At 49.7% G+C, this 17872-nt stretch overlaps 1 protein-coding gene across 1 annotated transcript in view; it reads left to right on the top strand.

Annotated features, from left to right (window-relative positions):
* ASTN2 (astrotactin 2) overlaps nucleotides 1-17872 on the top strand; it is a 374972-nt gene that overhangs the window by 330474 nt on the left and 26626 nt on the right. Inside the window, exon 20 of the mRNA XM_063352726.1 lies at nucleotides 9205-9346. Within this exon, the coding sequence (XP_063208796.1) occupies nucleotides 9205-9346 (142 nt within the window). The remainder of the gene's footprint in view (nucleotides 1-9204; nucleotides 9347-17872) is intronic.

The following is a 17872-nucleotide window of genomic DNA, read 5'->3' as shown; positions in this document are numbered from 1 at the left end:
TGAGGTAACTGAACATATCTACAAAAACATTTAGAGCTTGCTGTGTTTGCACAAGTTTTAACCTTGGTCCTGCAAGCATGTACATTAGTTTATCTGGCACATGAGTGTAATGGAACAACTCACATGAATAAAGTTAAACATGTGTAAATGTTTGCAAGATATGGGTCAATAATTCTTTGGAAATCATAGCAAACCAACTCTCTATTTTCTTGTGCAGTGGTATTCTCCTATCCGTCTTAGACAAGTGATCTGAAATATCTGTAATAATCATTATGGTGTAGTAGTTCCAAATAGCTCACAGCCAGGATGCAGAAACTCAGCTAGTGTAAATTGTTATTGTTCCATTGACTTCAAGGGAGCTACAGGAGATTTTATGAACTGAGGATCTGCCCCCACATTCTCAAATGTCCAAAAATGCGTATTAGGGCCAAATAAGAGGTCTGCTTCCATGCGGGTCCCTCCACCAGGACCAGTTTTTCCAAGTGTTCGTTGGCTAACGGGCTGCAGATCTGTCTGCAGTTGTGCGTGCTGAGCCCTTTGGAATATACGGGTCCAAAGTCTTATCACTAATTCTCTGTGAGTGTCAGAATCTACACATATTGCCTCTATTTAGGATAAATGGGACAAAAGAATGGTTTCTCTAAGTTGGTTGCAACTACAGGCAGTGGTTTGGTTCACTGCCTAGCACTGAGCCAGCGCTAGAAAGCCAGTGCAAGAAGGGACTGGGAACAGGGTTAGGTAACAGTGGCAATATAGAAGAAATTAGCTGACCTGAGAAGTCCAAAAATTCCACTTTCCCAATAATTGGAAGGAGAAGTGAAGCACAGATCAGCTGATAGTTTTTCAGCATAGGTTTAAAGTAATCTGATTTGACAAATCACCCAAGATAATGGTGGTTTTAGTGATTAATTGCGCACTGAGTCTCTTTCTAGGAAATGTTCTTTCCCCCTCCTGCTAGTCTGGTGTTTGCATATGTGTGTAAGGCTTGATCTCCAGTGGGTGCAAGTCAGCCAGTGGGGTTCTGTGGGGCATTAAACTACTGGAGTGTTTGGTCATAAAGAGCTGAAAATAAAGGTAGGAGACTCAGTAGAGCTGGAAATGAAGGACCTGACCCTGCTGTTTGGCAGATCTCCCCTGCTTTCTTCATAGACCAGCCTGTACTAGGCAGGTTAGGAAGTTTGCGTACTAGGCAAGTTTGCGTGTCAGACGCGTTGTAGGTACATCAGCAGGGCCCCCTTGGACTGGCCAGAATCACCTCGTCATTGACCTCACCGTTGTCAGGATCCCAGGATTTGTCCTCTTGACATGTCTCTCGGCGAAAGATGCTCCCTTTCAAGTTTAGTCATCTTAATCCCAGCAGAAGGTGGAACCTCCCAGTGCTCTGGACTGGTGGAGCCCAGCTCCTTGGTGCCATCTTTGCATCCAAAATCTGGGAGTAATTTTCAGACAGTAGCTCATTCCAGTAGGAACCGCAAGAGTGCAGTAGCTTTGTGCATTTTTAGGAAGAAAGAGGTTATAATGCCGGTTTTGTTGCCATCTCTGAAGTATCTGACATATCCGTTCATGCTGTAGAAGAGCGGCTCTGGGGCTGTAGCAGGGCTGGTGGGATTCCTGATGAACATAAGGCTCCGTGCAGTCCCTGGATCTGCTACAAACTGCTGACTACGGGCCTTGGGGACCACCAAGTGGTCTGGACCACTGGTCCATTGTTTAGAAACCTCTAATTAAAAAGAAGCTAAAAATGAAAGGAAAGCAAGAATGAGGGTGGGAACTAGATCTGTGGTGATGAGAGTGAGAACTAGATCTGTGGTGATGGACAAAATCTTCTGCCAGACAAGAAGTATCTGAGGACAAAGGTCATGCCTTTGCTTTGTGTCTGCACAACTCCCGGCACAAATGGGTTCCCACTTTGCCTTGAAGTCAAGTAACTAGTTTAACATGCTGCAGACCCCAAAACAAACTCCAAGGGAATAGATGAATTCACTTGGACTCTCCGCCATGCTAATGTGAGTATGCGGCTTTGAGATTGGAACTGGTTCATGCCTGGATGGCTCCAAGCACAGCAGAGTCAGCTTGTGTCGGGCTGCGGTTGACCCGCAGCAACCCACTGAACCCTGAGAAATACTGGAGGGCTCACAGCACAGAATGAAGTGCATTAATTCTCACTCTCCTCCAGCAGCCTACTGCCTTGGGGGACATGGAGGAGGTGATGCGTTTTTACATGAGTTGAAGCAGTTTTTCTGAGGTCTTAGATATTGAGTGTGAAAGAACTGTGATAAGCAGTCTGTGGAGAGCTCAGGTGAAGGAGCGGTGAGTCCTATTGATGACCTTAAAAGAAGAATACACTCATGATTAGCCTTGTGCATCATGTTTTTGGAACATTGCAGCTCATCCAAATTAAGACCATTTCCTTCGGGTTTACTGGCTGGTCTTGATAAGAACAGTACAAGACAGCCCATCTTTCAGTTCCATCTGGTGACTCCGTAGTTCTAGCGCTGGAGAGCACAAACAAAGCCATTTGAGGGACTTTTGTGGCACTGGGATGCAACTTTTGCTCTTAGCTCAACTAAAGCATTGCTCCTTAAATTTAGCCATCTACAAATGCAGTCTTCCATCAGCAGAGGAACTGGGAAGCCCAGAGGAAGAAGAGCCCTTCGTCATTATTACCGTGTTTAGTAGCATACAGATATAATGAAGCAAGTTCCCCCAAAATTCATAACTTAGGCGAGGCGAAGTCATTCAGAGAAGTACTGCAATTTGCACCTCTCTGCAAATTGGCAAGGGAGGCACAAACTGTGCCTGAATTTGCACAGCAGAATCACTGGGTTTTCTGTTTCAGCCTAGACAACCTCTGCCCAGCCAGGAGGATTCCTGGTGGATGTGTCTTCGAGAAAAGTCACGACAAAGACATTATTTCAGAGGCTGCAGGGTGTGGGGGTTTAGGCTCCTATCTGACACGGGAGGCTGGCATGCATGGATGCTCCCAGAATGTGGGCAGAAGATTTTTTAGTTATAACTAGGCCTTTTTATTTCTTTTCTAATCTGGCAAGCCGTGTAGGGAAGGAGGTTTTGACATCCTTCCACCAGGATCAGCGAGACAGACCATCTGCTGATGTAAATCGGAACAGCTCCATCGCCTCAAGTTATGTTACGCTAATTTAAATCAGCCCATCATCTCCAAGACAAACCACCTTTTGCTGCCTTCCCCCACCAAGCGCCAGATCCGAAGCACGTTAAACCCAGGTACAACCTCCTTGTGGAAGAACCACCCTGCAAGCCTGTGCTCCCCATCTACCCATCCAAAAACCCGGTCCAAGCCTTCTGCTCGCAGACCTCCTCTGAACCTCCCCTCCTCCTCCGCAGAGCCCTGGAGGAAGAAGAGAGTGGGACGAGGACCCCCAAAAGGTGACAAACTTGGAGGGCTTGAGCGTGCCATTTGTTTCCTTGGTTCAGGAACTAAAGCCTGGCAAAAGCAAAGTGGAGTAAGGTCTCTTTTTCCATCTGCTTCATTGGCATTACTCCGGAGGTCATTGCCGGGGACGGAGGTCCTCGCTGGGCCCCATCTGCCTTCCCCGGGCTCCCTCGTTTATGCCCACTTGGGCCTCTGACATTCTACTCTGTTTTTCTTTCCTTGAAAATGGATCGGGAATTGGGAGCCGCTGCGCAGGAACGCGCCTGTTCCCCATTACAGCTCCACCGGGGCTGTAACACGATCGTGCCTGCTCCATACCCACACAGATATTTATTTATCCATACAGGCTTTCTCCTTGTTTTCATTAAGTTAGGCAGAAAAGGTTAATCTTTCTTCTGCTAAAGCTTCAAAACCAACCAAGCTAAATAAAATATGATTTCTTTCATTTCTTTTTTAAAGGACAGTCTCTCTCTTCCCCCCGCCCGCCCCCCCCCCCCCCCTTAAGTACCAGAATGAGGTCACAGTCAGAGATGCCACAAGAGTAAATTGAAAACAGGTTGAAAAAAAGCAAAAGGGAGAAAGACGGAGAGAGAAAACCACAATCAGAAGAAAGTGGCTGGTAACATTGCAGGGTTGGTTTCATCCAGTCTAGTAAAGAAGCTGTCAGGACAGAGACGTTGGTGCCGTCCTACTTTCCCCTTCGTGTTCTTTCTAGGAATCTCGAAGGCAAATCACAGCCGGGAGGTCTCCTCTCGTCTTCATTTCCACTTCGGGTTGCAACACCTGGTTTTGTCTGTGCTGCTCTCAACAGAGGGACACGGGCTGAAGGTGTGGGCAGGCCTGTGAGGGTCCCAGAGCTTCCTTTGCTCCTCTAACCTCCTGGAGGCTCCTGGCCCCGCTCTCTTGTTTAGTCTGGTTGAGCTCAGTGCCGTAACTCTTGTTGTCTTTGGTGGGATGGTTGATTGGTGATTCATCCTGCCTGCCGTCCACAACTGCTGGGCGCTGGCACGGGTCGCGGTGGAAGGGCTGAGGCAGACTGAGGCTGTTGGATGCTGTGAGCAAGTGGTCTGAGCCTGCTTCCATCCATTTTTGTTCCTCGTTCCCCATTCCTGCCCATCTGAGCCTGCTGACATTAGAGATGTGCTCGCTGGAGAGCAGAGTGCCAGCTCAGCCTTCCAGACAAGCAGCTGAGGCCAGGGTGTCCTCCTCCTCCTCCAGACCAGACATCAAGTTGGGTTCCCAGGTGGCCATCCCAGAGCCATCCCTGGTAGGTTGACCTACATGCCTTGCTGTGGCCAGACCTGCTGTGACCAGGAGAAGTTTGCAAAGCTTCACGAAATGGGGCTAACCCCCCTGCAAGCTCCAAGTGTGCTGTTCTTTTCCTCTGTTGTAGGGAGAGCTCTGACTCACCCCAACACCAGAATCAGTATAAGATGCATGTTTACAAAACCAAACTCCGCAGCCGTGTCTGCGGAAGAGGATGAGGCAGTAGCGAGGGGCTGTACTGGAGAGAGAAGGAAAATGCCAGCGGGAGGGAGATGCATCTTCCCAGCAGTCATTAGTAGAACAGAGATTGAGTTTCAAAAGCTGTCTGGGGACCTGGATGGTTTGGGGCAGACCAGTCCTGGCAAGGCAGTGGCGTGGAAATGAGGGGGAAGAGAGTTTTGCGGGGATGTGGTGTGCAGTTGGGAGTATCAGTGTCCCTTTGCTGAGCACAATTGCTCCATTACCTGTAATTGCTGTGCAGCAGGTACCATCTTCTGCCCTGTGCACAGCGCTTACCCTAGTGATGTTGAGCTCTGGGCTGGATTTTTTGCTGCTGAGAAGTGAACACAGGTGAGGCATCCTCACAGGAGCTGGTCATTTGTCCTTGATATCTGTAACAGCTTATTGCTTTATTTAGCGTGACATCAATTATTTATTACTATTAATGAAGGACACAGATGGCTGTCTGGTCAATAAAATATCTCCTACTCCACAGAGATGATCTACTTAGCTATCATTTACTCTGCAGAGAACCTTTGGATTCTTTCTGAAATTTAATAACGCGAGCAAAGATACTACAGCAATCTAGAAGGTTTGTGCTTCAGGGCTGCTTTGGGAGGATGAAATCCTTCTTTATATTTGCTGGCGGGCTGTGAGAGAACACAAGTCCAGACGGGAAAGAAAAGCCCCTTTGCTTTCCATCACAAGCTACTTATCCATATAATCCCTTTTATAAAGTGATCAAACTCCTTCTTAAAAGATAGTTAGATTATTTGCCCTTCTCGGGAGTAGACCGTTTATTCATATCCAATTTACTTTCTCTTGCCATTACTGCCCATTAGCCTAAATATTTATTTTCCATCTGAGTGCCTGCCCTGTTGATGTATTCACAGAGTCGTGTATTTCTTCTTGGCCTTTTTATGTCTCTGCCTGTAAGGTAAACTTGTGCTGTTTGTTATTTCCCTGTGAAGCCTTTTCTGCTGCTTTCCCTGGGCCTTGTTCACAAGCAGAGATGAGCAATCCTATGCGCTGGGCTCTCACCATTGCCTTGTGCATCTAGGTCAGTGTTCCTCCCTTGCTACAGCATAGAATCATGGAATGGTTTGGGTTGGAAGGGACCTTAAAGATCTAGTTCCAAGCCCCTGCCCTGGGCAGGGACACCTCCCACTAGACCAGGTTGCTCAAAGCCCCAAGCATCCCAAGACCACTTTTACTTTGTAGGGTAACATTAATGGTCCATCATCCTTTTGCAATGCCAGGAAATGCATCTGCTTCCTTCATTGCATGGTCTAGTGATGGTCCCAGTCTAAATCTAGGGAATAACTTGGCTTCTGGTCCTAGGGAAGGCTTAGGAAATTTCATTTCAGCTGCCCTCAGAGCATCGCGGGCTGAACAAAGAGAGACTTCTCTTGTACGAGATGAACAAGCGAAGTTGCCGTGTGCTCTGCTTCACCCCGGGGAGAGCATGAGAGAGCAGCTCCCTGCCTTCGCTGCGGATCGACAGCTCTGGGCAGTCGGTTAGTCCCTGGGGTGTCCCTTGCCCGGCCCCGTGTTTGCTCCGTGGTCCGTGCCGATGGGCACCACCAGCAATCTCGCTGCTGCTTACACAGGTGCAGACAGACTCCCAGCCTTGGGGCTGAGGTTTCAGCACCTCCACTAGCATCTCTTTTGCTGTTTTCATAACAACCTCTTTGTTTTTGTTTGATTGTAGCAGAGCCCACGAGAGGGGAAAGTTCCCCAGAGGCTTGGGATTGAACACAAAGCACACCCTCTTGCCTGTAGGGATTTTATCGCCGGGGTTTGGGCTTAACCCAAGGAGACACCGCGTTGGCAGACCCTGAGACCTTCATTTCCTTCCGTGCAGGAGGACAGCAACGCACTGCACAGCCCCGGCAGGTCTGATGGGGCTCCGTGGCAAACCAGGCCGTTGTGTGATGCGGCTGCTGCTGTGTTTCGGGGCATTGCTCACTGCCAGCCCGCTCCTCTGCCCTCAAAGCTGCCCAGAGAGACCGTGAAAGACGAGCATTCAGAAGTTAGTGGATGCCTTAAGGAGCGATATCTGTGCAATTTTAATACATGCTTTAATGCAGTGGGTGCACATGACGTTTTCCATCCCATTTCCAGCCTCCTGCAAGTCCAGTTCCACCCTCTGCACTCTCTGTCTCAGCCCTGTGTTTTTCTCTCCTGTCCCATCTCTTGAGCTCCCTGGCACAGATGTCCTGGGTGATGCTCCCTGTGTCCATGCGTTCCCAGTCCACATCTCCCCTTGGTCTCGCACCGTTGCTCATTACAGTCTTTCTTACTGACTGTTTTCTTTCCTACCCCTCATCGGCTGCCTGTCAGCCCCGAGTGCTCTGGAGGAAGGTGTGAGATCCCACAGCAGGCACCCATGGGACGATCTTTTCCCCCATGAAGTTTCCTCCTGCTCAGAAGCTGGTTGCTTGGGATCTGAAGAGGCTTAAAAGCTCTTGCTCTAGTTCAGCAGCACAGTCTGGTCCTGCTTCTTCCTTATGTGTTTGTGATTCATCGGGTTTGTAAGTCACGGCAGGGTCTGTTCTCAATGACTTCTGGTGACAGGGAGTTCCCCAATCCGGCCCGATGTTGTATGGAACGGGACGGACATGAAAGTTGGAAATGAGCAATAGGGTTTTGTTTGTTTGTTTAAACCATAAACCTGGAGCTAAGGGGCTTGCTCAAGGCCATTCAGCGCTCGTGACTTCCAAGCAGGGATTTTACCGCTGCCAGCCCAACCTGTCCCTGGAGTTGACTTGGGGTTTGGTACGGACCCAGGGCTGGGGACTGGATTCAACTACAGGGACCGGTGACAGAGCTGCCTGGAAAAAGTTTGGAAAGAACAAGTCGTGCTGGGAGCATTAAAATGAATAATTAAGGCTTGGATTCCTTTAGGGAGGAAAAGAATTTATTGCTGCTCTTTTCTGTAGCCAAGGGGGACATTTGTTACTGAGTTGTGTGTTTTGAGACAAGACGCAAGTGCGGTTTGGGGGGGCTGGGGAGGAGGGGATTTTTAATTCTACCTGGGTAATCCAGCAGCACAGCGAGACGTTCTGGGCCGGTGACACCACTGAGTTATTTCTTACGGTCTGTACCAAGAACCTAGACCCGTGCTTCATTTCAGTAGTCCTCAGTCACTTTTGCTTTTAGAAAAATATAGAAAAGTGCTGAGAAGGGAATTCTCCTCCTCCTTCTGCTGCGGTGTCGTGACATTTACACGCGCGCAAGGTACCCGGCACAGCAATCTGGGTCCAGGTTTGCTTATACCAGCATAGCTCCATCCGCGGCAGCAGCCCTTTCTCCGATTCCCACCAGTGGGAACGGGGGCACAACCAGGGCAGCTGGTCTGGTTTTTTTTTTACTGCTTATTACCTTGGGCTTTCAGCTACACTGATGTAAAATGGGAATTGAGTGCAGTGAGCTCTAACTGATGGACAGCCTGCCCACCGCAAGGAGACAGGTTGCACGGTGGTGGATAATCAGGCCCAAAAAGCTTAATAAATGGACCGTTTTCAGTTTCAGCTGGGTCATGATCTAAGCGTTTAATAAGCTTTATGAAGCAGAAGACAAAAAAAAAAAAAGTTTTTCAGCATTTTTAATTAGTTGGTTTTTTTGCTTCGAAGGCTTCGAGGGCAAGTGTTCTGCAGGACAGCTGAAGGAGCTCCAGTGAGAGCTCCAGGAGCCAGCGGAGTGCACATGAAAGGGAATGCAAAGCTACCCATTTTCATTGAATAAAATAAAAAACCACACACACAAGAAAAAAATAAAACAGCACACTGAGAGCAATTCCATCCAAGTTCTAAACATGTCTCCTTTCCTGATAAGCTAACACAGCAGAAACACATTTCACTGTGGCAGGTGATTGTTGAAAAAGGCCGTGTCCCCTATAAGAATTGAATTGCAATTAGGGCAGGAGAGCCCTATTTAGCCAGGCTTCCAGCTCTTCTGGGGACCTGGGGCCCATCCTTGGGTGGTGGTCCTGCATGCGGTGTTTGCAGTGTGTCCGCACGTTCCTGTAGGCCCTGTGAGTGCACCCTTCCACTGTCCGAGCGACGGCTTAGCCCTGGCCCTGGTTTCTGCAGCGGGGCCCTGTTTCAGCTGATGGCCCAGGTGTGTTTTCTACTTTTTGCTTTCTCCATAGTGATATTCTTGATGGAGACTCAGGGCCATTCCAGCTAGAGTTTGTTGATTGCCTGTCTTGTGTAGAGCTGTTTCTACAGTGTTTTCTTAAATGGTCAGCAATAATTTTGCGCCTGTGTTGATGTTTCGGTCTTGCTTGTCTCTTTGCTCTCCAGGAGAATCCTTGAGCTTTGCGGATGATTTGCTTTCTGGCCTTGCAACATCCTGCGTGGCAGCGGGTAGGAGCCATGGAGATGTCCCTGAAACCAGCCTCTATTCAGTCATTTTCAAGTGCCTGGAACCAGATGGTCTGTACAAGTAAGGAGAGATGTGCGGGGAGGTGCTGGGGGCAAGGGGGGATCTCCAATGCTATTATTTAATGGTTATATTCGGTTAGCACCATGTTCCACCAGACACCGGACAGATGATGAGACTCTTTCTGTTGCTTTGAGCGTTAGGCTCAGCTGGTGAAATGGAAAACCAGCGTCTGCTGGTATGGCACAGGAGGCACTGGGAGCCTGTGGGAATAACTGGCGTTTTCAGTATGCTGGGCTTCCAGGCCCATGCCTGGTGGGATAGGGTTGTCTCTCATGGGTGAACTGAGCTAAGGTGGTCAGATTGAAGCAAGTTGCCCAACGCCTTTTGGACCAAAATAGCCAGATGTCAAAAGTGTGATAGGTGTTGGTTACGTAGGTTGCTGTTTATATTAGTAGGACACACATAGCAGGTCAGAGACACCAAATCCATCTGCCCACCACCCAGTCTCTTCTGCAGGGATGGCTGGCCATGCCTGTGGTGGTCTTCTTGTTCACTTACTTGACTTTTCTGAGATACCTCTTGAGCACATGGGATTGGATTTTCTGTTTGAGTCCTGTGGAGTGATTAGTGTCCAAAGCAAAGGGATAATTTCAGGATCTGAATAGAAACTTCCTCTTTAGTATCGTTTGGAGACAATCTGGGCTTTTCAACCTCACTATCCTTTGGAGGGTGTCTGAGCTTTTCAACCTGGCTTGTGAGCCAGGGCATCCTCTGTCTTGCGGGGGGATAGCAGGAGTCAGGAGAGCAAGAGAGAAAAAAAGAGAAGAAAAAGGCAAGGAGGCGGAGGAGAGACAGAGTAAGCAAGAGAGAAACACCCAGGGCTTAATGTCAGAGTGACTGTAATAATTAAAACACATTTTGTAGTGAGTAATGAAACTTTTTATGGGACCACAAAAACATTTAAAGCAAGAGCTGGCAAATGGTCTGTCAGCGAGAACTTTTAAGGATCTTGATTAATACTTTCCCTTTGCCTCCCCCTCCACCCCCCCAGTTAAGTATGTCGACAGCCTCCGAAGAAGGAGAAGCCTTTATAGCGCATCTCTTGAGCAGGGCTGTGTCCAGGAGCGGGTTCCAAGTGATACCTCTTGCCATTTAATAATTTTAAATGTTTTCCTGTTAAGTATATAGAACACATTAATATAATTATTAATATCTCTGAGAACTGGGCTGCTCTGACAAGGTGCCAGGGAGAGAGGCTGGAGCAACCGCAGGGTTTGCTAATAACCCGCCGCCCATAAAACTGGCCGGTTGTGAGCTCTCAGCCATTGGGCTTAGGGCTGCCAGGGGCACCGGGAGAGGGAAGAGCCGCTGGGTTTGATGGGGAGGCTGCTGCCGAGGTGAACACACGGAGCTGGGAGCCAGAAGGTCTGGCTCTTGGGCAGTCTTGAGCTGCCAAATCATCTTCCCCATCTGCCGGGCAGGGATAATTGCACTCACCCGTTGCTTTAGGGGTTCTGTGATCTAATTCCTGATGTCTGCAAAGGGCTGGGAGAGCCTTGGGTGGAAGGCGTAAGACTTTGTCCAGGGTTTTGTCATCCCTTTGGTCAAAGCCAGGCTTCTGCTTCATGGTGGTGAGGCACATTGCCATGGAGGGGGCGAGCAGAGGTGGATGATGCCCCGTGTCCTGGGGGTGGCCGTGGGCACCTCCTGCTCTCTGTGGGTGCCCCTGGGTGAGGGACAGTAGATTTTTGTGGGGAGCCATGGCTGCAGGCAGCCAACAGGCATCAGTCCCCTGGCATGGAGGAGCTTTGGACCTTGTCCTTCTGTGGGGACAGGCCCTGGGCTGACGCACAGTGTTGGCTCTGTCCTGCCACTAATGCTTAGCAGGGCTTGGCATGCCATTCCCAGGGCTGTGCGCACTTCAGCGCACATGTATGGACACACGATTGTCTTGGCACCTGTGGGGCATGGACCCATACTCCTGAGCATCCAGAAAACCTGCGCAGACACACACTACAGCATGCCCTCCTTGGCATCTGCTGCTGCCTGCCCCAGCACACCTGCGGGGATGGATGCTCAACGTGTTTGCAGGCACTGCTGTGGATACATGCGTATCCACCGCACACACACGCTTGCTCCAACCTGGGACCCAACCAGCACGCGTTTACTCAGCCTCTGTGCGTTCTCAGACACGTAGGGCACACACGTGAAATATTCCTCTGGTCAGATGTCCATACAGTTGCAACACAGCATGAAGAAAGCCAGAACGGTGAAATGTGAGGCTAACGCTCTGTTCTGAGCCTGCGCAGATGCAACAACAGAAACACACTGGCACGGGGTCGTTTCTTAAATTGAATTTCTTCTGCTTGTTTCATTTGTTTCTGTGGGAAAATAGCTATCCTGGAAGGCTCTGGCCTGGGTATAGTCCTGATTATAGCAATTCAGCAGGGACCTGTGCTTTTCTGTTCGGTGAGCACACAGAGTCTGCAGCATCAGAGCTCTTCAAAAGCAAATGTTTTTGCTTGCTCAGTAGTCTTAAGGGTATCGTATAAACCGAGAGAGGGGACTGTGAGACCGTGGAAGTCTCTTCTGCTCTGTAAATGTGTCGGACATCCTGTCCCTTTTCTTCTGTAGTACCTACGGCAATTACACTCTGCTGTCGGCCACTCGTTTGGAGTATTACCAGCCTGAGATCAAAGCTGGGCTTGAGTATGAAAAACAAAACCAAAAAAAATGCTCTACAAGCAAACAAATAAACAAAGTCTGATTGATTCCTCTGCTTTTGAGACTTCTGTAATTTCAAAACATAAACTAACAAAAGGAGAACTAATTTCTTTGTCCTTTGCAATTTCAGTCTCAAGAAAATATGTTGCCTGTCAGCCCTTTTCTTTCCCCTGCCTGTAGTACGTTGGTTCCTGCACAGAGGGTTTCCAGGGGGAAAGTAGATCACGTCAACAAAGATGTATGTGCTCCATACACCTGTGTACATGCGTGGACACTCCTGCTGGTCTCAGACATGCGTGTCTGTGCGGGGGGATCCATGCCGTCATGTGAATGTGCTTGTGTGCACGCACACAGGGACACAGAGGATGGCCCTTGAAGACTGTCAAGTTTGGTTTAAGCTCTTAAAAAAAAACACAAAATCTTATAATTCTTGCAAAATGCATCGCAGGAGAGGGGATTGTTCTCCCCTGAGGTCAGCTGGACCAGAGCAGTCTGTCAAGCTTCCTCCTGGGTGGGTCTGGAAGAGGACGGGGTGAGGAAGGCAGAGGGAGAGATGTCTATGTGTCTTCTAAGCGCTCGTCTTGTGTGGACCAGCCAGTCCAGACAGTGGTTAATGCCAATCAGACTGATGGTTTGGGAGCTTGGGAGCACCATGCTGTGACAGGCAACTGGTGATGCACCAAGCACCAAACACCAGTCAAAAGAAAGAGCTCTGGCTTGTCTCAGAGGTCAAACTCAGCCTGGAGGGCTGAGCTTACGTTGCTCATGGCCCTTATATAGCTCAGCACCCTACAAACCCAAGCGATCTCTTCACTATGGAGACAGGAGCTTCCCCTGGGCATCCCATCGCCTCCCTGAGCCTTCGGCCCAGCTCATCCATCTTGCTAGCTCATCCATCTCCACTTCTCACCCCGTTGTTTCCCAAGTGCCTGGGGATGCCTCTTCGCTGAGCTGTACCTGATCTGCTGTTGGAAAGCAGCTTTGCCAGCCCAGCACGTTCATTTCGGATACTTGGGGAGACACCAAGTATCCCTCAGCCAAAAAGGGATATTTTGGAAAGGGAAATGAAAACCCCCTCCAGCTCCTCAATGGAGCTGCAGTGCGAACACACCAACTTCTTCCCTGCGCCACAGATACTATAATTATAGATTAGATTAAATCCCAATGTTTCACTTTATTTACATTCCTGACCTAGCCTATTCATTTCCGGTGTTTGTGCCAAGAATCAGCACTAAATTTACTGGAAATAATATGGAAGTCATCAGGATCCCTTCCAGAGCCTTTCCTTGGAGTGTGTTCATGTGCTGAGAAGGAGCCTCGAATTTACATTCCCTTTGCTGGCTCAGATAGGGTTTCCCCAGGGTGATCCTCAACCAGCCCAACGGCTCTGGGAGAGCATGTTTCAGGAGTGTTGGAAAGGTGGAAACACCTTCCTAGGGGATGAAGATCAGGCACTGCCATGGGACGGAAGGGGATTCAGTTAGATCTCAGCATGAAAAGGCTCCCATCTGCAGCCAAGACCCACCAAGACCTGCCTGGCCGGTGTCACCCCCTGTAGGCTCTGGAGACCATAGCCAGCATGTCCAGACTTAGCCTCCATCATCATATGCTGTCTAACAGTGAATATACTTTATTTTGGCAAGCTTAAGGAAAGAGGCAAAGGCATTGAGTAGGGGGAATCCATCGTAGCACGGAGAGACAGTGATTGCAGTTCAACATGCTGAATGCACTGAAGGAGCTGGCCCAGAACAAGGCTGATTAATGTTGACTGACCTCTGCCTTCTGCATAGCTGGGATAAAAAGTGGAATGGAAACCCTTGGTGCTCAAGAGCGTGCTAATGTTGGCAGCAGTTCCCTGCTCCTTATATGATACTAATTGTTATTGTTGGTCTTCCGTCAGGAAGACACGTGAATGAGCACTGGAGCAATCGGAGACAGATCCCAAATAGCTCAGTGGCATGGGTTAAAACACATCTGTTACAGCCCTTGGCTGCGTCCCGTGTGTGCACAGGAGCTGTGCTGCTTCATTGAATCCACCTCTTCTGAAGTCGAGCAGTGTACGGCTGTAATTTCTTCTCAGGCATTCCTGGCTTGCGGAAGCTCAAACAAGGCGAGTCAGGAGTTGAACAAGTGTTTGCTAAATCCCAGGCCTGTGCTCTAAGTGCAGGCTCGTCCTTCCTCAGCCGTTTAGGGTTGCTTCAGAACCAGGCTGCCCAAATGCTGGCTTGGATGTGATTTTGCTGAAGTAAGTCCAGCACCAAGCTGTCTGGGCCCATCTGGGCTACATGTGGATGCCTACAGTGGAGGTGGATTGGCCCCATGAAAGACGGTCTCTACAGGGAGGTCAGCGGCTCAGCAGGAGGAGAGTCTCTCCTTCTGCTGGTATTAATGAAGTCCTGTGCGTGGAGGTAGGTTGGGCCCTTGAAGGTTCCAACATCAGGAGAGTACACATATGGAAGCCATGGAAAAGAAATTCATGCTCTCTTCATGGCCAGTCAAGGTGCTGGAGGCTCTTCCCAACGTTGCCATTTGCTCTGCTGAGTAACGTATGCAGATCGCTTTTCTCACTTTCATCTTCATCTGTTTGCCTGTTCTCTTCATAAGCTCAGGTTTTAAGCTCTCTCTAGCTATCTCTGTGTACAGCCCGGCCTGGGTGGGTCAGAGCGGGGCCTCCAGGAGCTGCTGCCCTGATAATTTGCCATCACCCTTCTAAAAGTCGGGTTTGTGTCTGAATCCTCATTCCAGATCCAGATCTGTCCCTGACACCAGTATTCAGCCACCTGGGACAGATCTGGAGTCGGGAAGTACCACTGTCCTCAGTGGAACCTTCTTCCCTAGTATCTGCCAAGCATATGAGCATCTCCATCCTTTTGACTGGAAAAAACAGGTTATCCTCCCAAATTCTCTTTTTCTGCTCCTACCTTGTGCCACAAAGAGAAACAGAGCAGCCAGTTTCTCCCCACCCCGTCCTCAGGATGTTGGGATTGAAATAACATTCTTGGTTTTCTCTGAAAAACTCCCAGCATCCGAACCCCAAACCTTCCTGGGTCCAGACCCATTGGCATTGCCCCTCTGCGGGTGGCTGGAGGAAGGGTGGCAGTGGGGGAGGAGGAGGAGGCATGGACAGGTCGTTGTGTAGGGTATTGCAGCTGGGGGAGTGTATGAATGGAAATGGTATTGGGGTGGAGAGGAGACGTTTGGCCTCTTCGCCTGTTGGTAGACAGATGGACCTATGCAATTCCACCTTTTCCCCGTCACCACCCCTTTACCGTTACTGACTTGGAGAGTATTCTTATTTCTGAGTGCGTAGAAACCTAATGCCACTAACGTAGCTCCATCCAAGTCTTAATGGGGGAGCGAGTACAAGAGACGCGATATAAATGTCAGCACAGGTGTTGCTGGCTTTGATTTGCCTCTAAGCCAGCAAAAGCTTCACTGTGCTACTGTGTTGGAGTCATTTGTTCTGTTCATCAGTTCTCTGTGGCATAGAGCACCTTTTTCATGAAGGCTGAAAAACTGAGGGCTATGGTGATTTGATTGTTACAGTAGGGTTTGGATCCTCTCCCCTTCCAGGACACAAGGAATTCACTGCTTGGAGTGGGTGTTTCTTTTATCTCGTAGGGGAGAAATGGGTCAGAAGAAGGGAAAATAATTTTTGTTTTTGTTGGCCATGTCCTAGCTAGGGAAACTGAGGCAGGGAGAGGCGATGTGGCATGCCTGAAGCTCTTCAGTGGGCTGGAGCTGAGCAGAGTCGAGGGACGCCCTTGCTCACGCTTCACGTAAGCCCCACTTCAGAAGAGCACTTAAGAGAATTGCATTTTTGGTCAGGGGATTAAGCAGTGCCTCCTGCACAAAAAATAGGATTTCCTCTTCCCGATTTCCGCATGCAGTCTGGGACCCAGGTACCTGAGATGTCCTGTCAAGGAAGCTGTGGCATGGCCTCGCAAATGCTGCTGGCTGGCTCGGTGTCTCACACTCTTCCCTCTCTCTTGTTCTTCTCAGTGTGTTGGTGTGTTTTCTCCCAGCAAAGCCAATCTGGCAGCAAAATGACTTTTTTTTGCGCGGTACTAGAGACAGCGGGCGATGCCACTTTGCCAGCTGGAGTTTCCCCTCTGTTGCCAGAGCGCAGAGGAAGCTCCTGCCGCCGCCTCTCCATCCCATCTCCATCCCGCACTTAGCAGGAGCGATGCTCGCTGGCCTGGCGGGGGGCAGCGCCTGGGCTTTGACACAAAGAGGCAGTGTTACCTCATGGCTGCGGCTCCGGGTCCTGCTTGCCGTCTTGCTGGGGTGCGCACAGCCCAAAACAAGCTCTGCCCATGCTGATGCTGGAGTTTAAATTAGGGGCAAACGTGATGTGGGGAGGATCCAAGCAGGCTGCGTGCGAGCCAGCCCACGCCAGAGGCAGCGCGGCCGCGTTGGCTTGGCAGTCCCGTGGCTTTATGCCTCCTCTGCCAAGCCAAGAGCAGAGCGAGGGGGTATCAGACCCCTGGGCTGGCAGGGCTGGGCTGCAGCAGGACTGGAGCTGGTGCCTTACAGTAGTGTGGTGATGGTGATGTTTTCCTGCCCAGGTCACCGTTAGGGCGATCGTCCCTTCACTGTGCGTTGTTTTGTGGCTCTTGTAGAATCATAGAATCGTGGAACGTGTTGGGTTGGAAGGGACCTCTAAAGGTCATCTCGTCCAACCCCCCTGCATTGAGCAGGGACACCCCAGGCAGACTTTGTCTCTGCAAAGTGATGGTTGGATTTGCCATGCGTGGGTCCATGCATCGCGAGCCAACACTTCAATGTTTGCATGGGAAGTTTCTGCCTCCCCCTTTGACTACTTCCCTGCACCCTGTAGCAGCTCGATCTGATATTTGCAGACAATTCAAGTTTTTGATAGGCTAATTCTAGCCTTAAGGAGTGGCCAAAAGCAGCTCAGCTGCAGCCATAAATATGCCGATGTGTCAAGGAAGGACGTGTCAAGCTGTCCAGGTGTTCAGCTACTGCTGCACCTATAGGTCTTATCTGGAGCTGGAGCTGTACCCACAGCCCATGGAGTAAATCAGCTCAGACAGACTCTGGATGGGACCCCAGGTCCCACAAGCTGGAGGTATTGGCTCCAAAAGGTGATGCTAATCCGAATAAAAAGATAAGTCATATACTGATCCTACCTGCCCATCTCTTCCTCCACACTCTAGAGGCAAAGTTTGGATGCTGTTACCTACACGGTCTGTCCCAGCTCAGACCAGCAATGTGCGTATATCTCACATATGGCCTGAAAGTCCACAAAACTTAAACATTTTTTTTGTTTCATTTTTCCAAAGGACGCCCGCAGCGCGTCCCACGCCATCCTTTTCTTGTAACAACAGCACGGAGAGTCTCACACCAGCCTTGTCTCCCAGGGAGCGCTTTGTTATCTTCATTTTCCTTTGGTTTTTTTGCAATGTATTTAAAAAAAACCAACCCAAACTCTTTTAATCTTTGGCTTGTGCAGAGCGTTACATCTGTAAGCACCCACCTCCTGGTCGTGCCACGCTGGATTTTATCAGCATACAGCAACCCCTCCAGCTCTGCCACCCCTTCTTCTCCTCAAGGTCGCGGGACAAGGCTGCTTCCCAGCTGCAGGGAGTTTGTCACGGGGACGGGGGGCTGCATGGTGACGGAGCCCCTGCACAGGTGGTTGCTGAACTCAGCTGCTTTCCAGTAGATCTCGAGTGACCTTTAACTTATTCCTTGGGTTTGGGCATTGTTTCCTCCCGCAAAAGAAGTTTGCTTGTATTTTCCTGGTTTGAGGATATTGAGTGCATCTGGGCTTTCCAGTGCTGGTCCCGTCTTCAGTGGTGTGGAAGGAAGGTGTCACTCCCGTAGACCTCAGTGGCC

The sequence above is a fragment of the Chroicocephalus ridibundus genome, chromosome 15 (assembly GCF_963924245.1).
Source record: "Chroicocephalus ridibundus chromosome 15, bChrRid1.1, whole genome shotgun sequence".
Lineage (NCBI taxonomy): Eukaryota > Metazoa > Chordata > Aves > Charadriiformes > Laridae > Chroicocephalus > Chroicocephalus ridibundus.
The sequence above is the reverse complement of the archived record's forward strand: the minus strand, read 5'-3'. Positions and strand labels throughout refer to the sequence as shown.